The 6,051-nt window shown below is 42.2% G+C and overlaps 1 protein-coding gene across 6 annotated transcripts in view; it reads left to right on the top strand.

Annotated features, from left to right (window-relative positions):
* Nucleotides 1–3,415: 3,415 nt before the first annotated feature.
* Nucleotides 3,416–6,051, top strand: part of LOC140524706 (actin, cytoplasmic-like) — a 32,688-nt gene continuing 30,052 nt past the window's right edge. For 5 of the 6 annotated variants that reach the window (XM_072639436.1, XM_072639434.1, XM_072639433.1 and 2 more), the window contains exon 1: nt 3,416–3,761. In XM_072639436.1, the coding sequence (XP_072495537.1) occupies nt 3,426–3,761 (336 nt within the window). In that variant the 5' untranslated portion in view covers nt 3,416–3,425. The remainder of the gene's footprint in view (nt 3,762–6,051) is intronic. The other variant, XR_011973806.1, reaches the window with a different exon arrangement.

Below are 6,051 nucleotides of genomic sequence, written 5' to 3'. Positions count from 1 at the left end.
AAGAAATTATCAAAGAAAACTGTCTCAATATATTAGAAATAGAGGACAAAGTAGAAATCAAAAGAATCCACCTGTAAAAGAGATCCCAAAATGAAAACTCCCAGGAACATCATAGCCAAATTTCAGAGCTCACAGATCAAGGAGAAAGTTTTGCAAGTATCCAAAAAGAAACAATTCAAATATCGTTGAGCTACAGTCAGGATTACACAGGATTTGGCAGCTTCCACATTAAAGAACCAGAGGGCTTGGAATGTGATATTAGGATTATAACCAAATCACCTACCCAGAAAAATTGAATGTAATCTTTCAGGGGGAAAATATGCATTTAACAAAATTGAGAATTTTCAAGCATTTCTAATTAAAAGACCAGAGCTGAATAAAAAATGTGACCTCCAAACACACAAGACTCAAGGGAAACATAAAAAGGTGAAGAAAAAGAAACAAGAAAGAGAAAACAAATTCAATAAGAATAAACTCTTTATTTCTATATGGCAAGATAATATTTTTAACTCTTAACTTTATTACTATAAGACCAATTAGAAAGAAAATGATAGAGGGTGTGGTTATAAGGTGATTTTGGTGGAATGATACCCAAAAAAACAAAATAAAGGGATGAGAAAGAAAATTGCACTGAAAGTAGGAGGGAGAAGATTGAAGGGGGGTAAGTTATCCTACATAAAAGACACATGTAAGAGCTATTATAATGAAGGGAAAGATGGGGGGATTGGGGTTGACAAGCAAAGGTTAAACCCTACTGCATTCAAAATTGGCTCAAAGAGGGAATAACATACACACTTCATTAGATGCAGAAATCAATCTTACCTTATAAAGAAGTAAAAAGAGATGGGAATAATAGAAGGGGGAGGGTGGACTGAAAAAAAGGAGCGTAGATTGGGGAAGGTGGTGATCAGAAGTAAAACATTTGTGAGGAGGGAAAAGGTGAAGGGTAAGAGAGAGGGAGATAAGCAAGGAAAAAATAGCATGGATGGAAATATACTGCTGGTTATCATAACTATAAATGTGAATGGAATGAGTGGGATGAACCCATAAAACAGAATTGGATAGCAAAATGGATTAAAAACCACAATCCTACAATATGTTGTTTACAAGAAACACATTTGAAGCAGAGAAATACACACAGGGTGTAAAGGTAAGGGACTAGAGCAAAATCTGTTATGCTTCAGCTGAAGCAAAGAGGGTGGGTGTAGCAATTCTGATCTCAAACAAAGCAAAGTAAAGGCAAAAATAGATCTAATTAAAAAAGATAAGAAACTTTATCTTGCTGAAAGGTACCATAGAAAATGAAATCATACCAATACTAAACATATATGCAGTAAATGGTATAGTATCTAAATTTTTAAAGAAATTGGAGGGAAATAGATAATAAAACTATCCACTTTCTTCTCTTAGAGCTAGATAAATCTAATAAAAACAAGAAAGAATTTAAGGATATGAATAAAATTCCAAAAAGCTTAGATATGATAGATATCGAGAAAACTGAATGGAAATAGAAGGGAATCTACCTTTTTCTCAGCAATACATGGCACCTACACAAAAATTGCCATGTCTTGGGACATAAAAACCTCACAACCAAATGCAGAAAAGCAGAAATAGTGAATGCATCCTTTTCATATCATAATGCAATAAAAATTACATTCAATGCATAGACAATGGAAAGAGAGATTAAAAATTAATTGGAAATTTTAAATAATCTAATTAATCCTGGAAAACAAGTAGGTCAAAAAACAAATCATAGAAATAATTGATAATTTTATTAAAGAAAATTACAACAGTGAGAAAACCTACCAGAATTTATGGGATACAATCAAAGCAGTACCTAGGGGAAAATTCATATCTCTGATTGCTTACATTAACAAAATAGAGAAAAAGCAGGGCAACGAATTGGGCATACAACTGAAAAACTAGAAAAAAGAACAAAAGCCCCAATTAAACACCAAACTGAAAATCCTGAAAATTAAGGTTGTGATTAATGAGAAATTAATAAGAAAGAAAATCACTGAACTAAGAAATAAAACTAGAAGCTGATTTTATGAAAAAAAATAGAATAGACAAAACATTGGTTAATTTTATTTTATAAAAAGGAAAGGAGGAAACCAAATTATTAGTATAAAAAAAAGAAAGGGATGAATTCACCACCAATGAAGAGGAAAGTAAGACAATTGTTAAAGTTATTTTGCCCAGTTCTATGCCAATATATTTGACAATCTAAATGAAATGGATGATTATCTACAAAAATATAAATTACTCAGATTAACAGAAGGAGAAATAAAATACTTAACCCAATCTTAAAAAAAGAAATTGAACAAGCTATCAATAAACTTCCTAAGAAAAAATCCCTAGGACCAGATGAACCACAAGCAAATTCTATCAAACATTTAAAGAACAATTAATCCCATAACTATTTGGGATTTGGAAAAATAGGTGGAGTCCTACCAAATTCCTTTTTTACATAAATATGGTGCTGATATCTAAACCAGGAAGAGACAGAACAGAGAAAGAAAATTAGACCTATTTCCCTAATGAAGATTGATGTAAAATTTTTAAATAAAATATCAACGAAGAGATTACAGAGCAACATATCACAAGGATCATGAGCCATGACCAGGTGTGCTTTATACCAGGAATGCAGGACTGGTTCAATATTAGGAAAATTATCAGCCTAATAGGTGACAGACTCACTCTGCTGTTCCCTAGTTAGATCTCATCTGGAGACTCAATTGGCTGGTGTGTCCAGAGGAAGAGCCCTGAGAAAGAACCAGGTTTGAAGAAAGAATGGAGAAGAGAAGACTTGGTGAGACAGGAGACCTGCCTTCAAGCACCTAAGGAGGAAGGAGGAGCCTTGTTCTGTGACTCCAAAGGGTGGTACCAGGAGAAATGAACACAAATCTCAAAGAAATGATTTCAGGCTGGAGGTCCAGAAACACTTCCTACCAATGAGACCTACTCCAAACGGGGAGGGGCAGCTTTGCAACCTGGAGGCTGGATGGCTGCCTACTGGTTGGGTCATACCAGACCCTTCTTTTGTGCATGGGTTGGTCTAGTGGTCACTGAAGTCCTTTCCAACTCTCCAGTTCTATGAGACTCTGGGCCTTGGTTTCTCCCTCTGCATGCCCCAGTTTCTTGGGGTCGATGAGTAAAACGTTCCTTTTTCTGATACTCCTGGCTTCTCTAATTGGTTTATTTGTCACCCACCAACCTACTCCTTGGTGATTCCTTATCATGTTTGATCCAGCTGTATCTGAGGTCAGATTTGAACTCAGGTCTTGACTGCAGGCCCAGCACACTATCCACTGCACCACTTAGCTACTGTCAACAAATCGCTTCGGCATCATAAAGAGAGGATCAATTTACTTAAAAGGGCTTGCATTGTGATATCAAGAAGTACATCATCAGCCAGCCCTCGCATGTCCTCTCAGCCCCCCAGGGATAAAAGGCTGGGGGAGTCTGGCCATCCTAGCCCCAGCAGCCCTGCAGTCCATCCAGGGAAGCAGAAGACAATGGGCAAGCTGTTGTCCCAACATCACCGCAATCCTGAGGCTGCCAGCTCGGGAAGCCGCTGCTGTTTGATGCAAGAACTCGGCTCCCAGCAGGAGTTCTGCTCTTCCCCTGGCAGGCCTCATGACCAGGCATGGCACACCTCCAGGGGCAGAGGCTCTGAGAGCTGGCACCAGGGTTTGTACTACATGGATGACTTCGATACAGCAGGACAGGACTGCAGTTCTTCCAAACTGCTGTCTGAGGTATGGGAACAGCCTCTTTGCTCCTCTTCCCCTGCCCTGCCCTCCCAGGAGCAGCTTCCTGGGGCTGACCAGGTGGGGCCCTCTTCCTTTTTTCCCTCTTTGATGTCAGGTACAAGGGGAGGAGCAGCAGTCCTGAGGGAGTTGCCTTGGCATTCACCAAGACCAGGTTCCACAGACTTCTTAGGACACGTTAGCTCTGTTGGATTGCTAGCTGGACATGGGTGTGTGTATGTGTGTGTGTGTATGTGTGTGTGTGTGTGTGTGTGTGTGTTTTCAGATCCCCCACCCCTGGGAGCTCTTTGGCATGGGGCAGGCACACTATGTACCAGGGCTACACCTGGCTAGGGATTAAAACCCCTCTTCATGCGTCACATAAGGGAGATGTACTGACGGGGGTTACCAGGCCCCTCCCAGCTCTGACTTTCTAAGGGTCCTCACAGCTTTGAGAGTGTGTGCCAAGACCCTTCCCAGCTCCAGCTTGGACATTCCTCTCACCCTATCCTGAGGTCCATCCACCTCTGAAAGTCCTAGCCTGTAGTTAGGAGATGGTCACCAGAGGGCAGTGGTGCCTTGGTTGGAATTAACACTGGTAAAGAAAGGAAATAGAAAAAAAGAGTCCTGAATTTATTTTTTTAATTCATTGAAGGATGCCACCAAAGATCTTCCATGATCTGAGCACCAGGGCCCTAACCGGAGCACCCAGGGAGAGGGAGGGGGTCTGACCTGTAGGAGCTGGGGTTCCTAATGGACCTTTGGAGGGGCAGAAAGTGTACATCCACAATCTTGGAGTGTGGTCACAGGGTGGCTGGGCACAGTGCGCACAACACTGAGTAACGTGGATCAAGGAAGGTCTGGGAGCTATGGAATGGCCCCCAGGCCAGAGTGAGCTGAGTTTCCTCACCTGGGAGTTCTCTAGACAAATGAGACAAGTTGAAGCCCCCACCCTTAACAATCCCCAAGAGGAAGGGATGACACCATTTGTTTTACGGATAAGGAAACTGAGTGACTTGTTCAGCCACAAATCTAATACACTTTAGACACAGAATATGAACCACGTCACATCCAGAGCTCACTGGTGTTCTTGTTCAGCCATTTCAATTGTGTCCGACGCTTTGTGACCCCATATAGAGTTTTCACAGCAGAGATACTGGAACGGTTTGCCATTTCTTTCTCCAGCTCATTTTACAGATAAGGAAACTGAGGCAAACAGGGGGAAGTGACTTTCCCAGGATCACAGTTAGCAAAGATCTAAGACCAGATTTGAACCGAGGAAGATGAGTCTTCCTGTCTCCAGGAGCTATCCTCTGTGGTGCTGCCTGGAGGTCACTAGTCAATGCTGCTTATCCACTTTAACAAGACAACAATTCAACCAGCTTTCATTGAACACCTACTCTATGCCAGACTGTGCTAAGCCCTGGGGATACAAAGAAAGCCCAACAAGTACAAAGCACACAGTCCCTCCGCTAATGAGTCCCATAGCCTAATGAGAGAGGCAACCTGCAAACCACTGGGCACAAACTAGGAGTGGAACGTAGGGATTTGAAACAAGCTCTTTAAAGGGAAGTCCCTGGCCTACAGGCAGATTTGGAAAGGCTTCCTGGGGAAGGTGAGATTTTTAGTTGGGCCTTTATGGAAGTCAAGACTAAGAGAAAGGAGAAAGGGAGGAGGGAATTCCAGGCATGAAGGAGAGCCACTCAAAATGCCCAGAGTATAGAGAGGTGGGGGGCTTTGTCTGAGGAACAGTGAGGAGGCCAGAGTGGCTGGGTCATAGAATATGTGGAGGGAAGAAAGACATGAAACAAAGCCACAAAGGCAGGAAAGGCCCAGGTTACAAAGGCCTTCAGAAGTCAAACAAGGTTTTACATTGGATCCTGGAGTCACTTTGGTGGCTGTGGAGGATGGAGTGGGGAGAGGCCCCAGGCAGGCAGACCCCACCCCCACTCCCACTCCCACCCTAGCAACTATTCCAACAGTCCAGATGGGAGATGATGAGGACCAGGTCACAGGAGAGAAGGGGACATAGGCAAGAAATGTTACAAGGGACAGGCCTTGACAACAGATTGATTATGGCTATGGAAAGAGAGTTAAGAGATGAGGGTAACACCAGGCAGCCAGGTGCTGCTGTGGACAAAATGCTGAGCCTGGAGTCAGGGAGTTTTGAGTTCAAATCTATCCTCAGATACTTACTAGCTGTGTGACCTTGGACAAGTCACTCAAATCACTGCTTGCCTCAGTTTCCTCAACTGTAAAATGAGGATGATAATAGCATCTACTTCCCATAGTTGTTGTG

Source organism: Notamacropus eugenii, chromosome 2 (assembly GCF_028372415.1).
Source record: "Notamacropus eugenii isolate mMacEug1 chromosome 2, mMacEug1.pri_v2, whole genome shotgun sequence".
Taxonomy (NCBI): domain Eukaryota; kingdom Metazoa; phylum Chordata; class Mammalia; order Diprotodontia; family Macropodidae; genus Notamacropus; species Notamacropus eugenii.
This window is presented reverse-complemented; position numbering and strand designations above follow the sequence as displayed.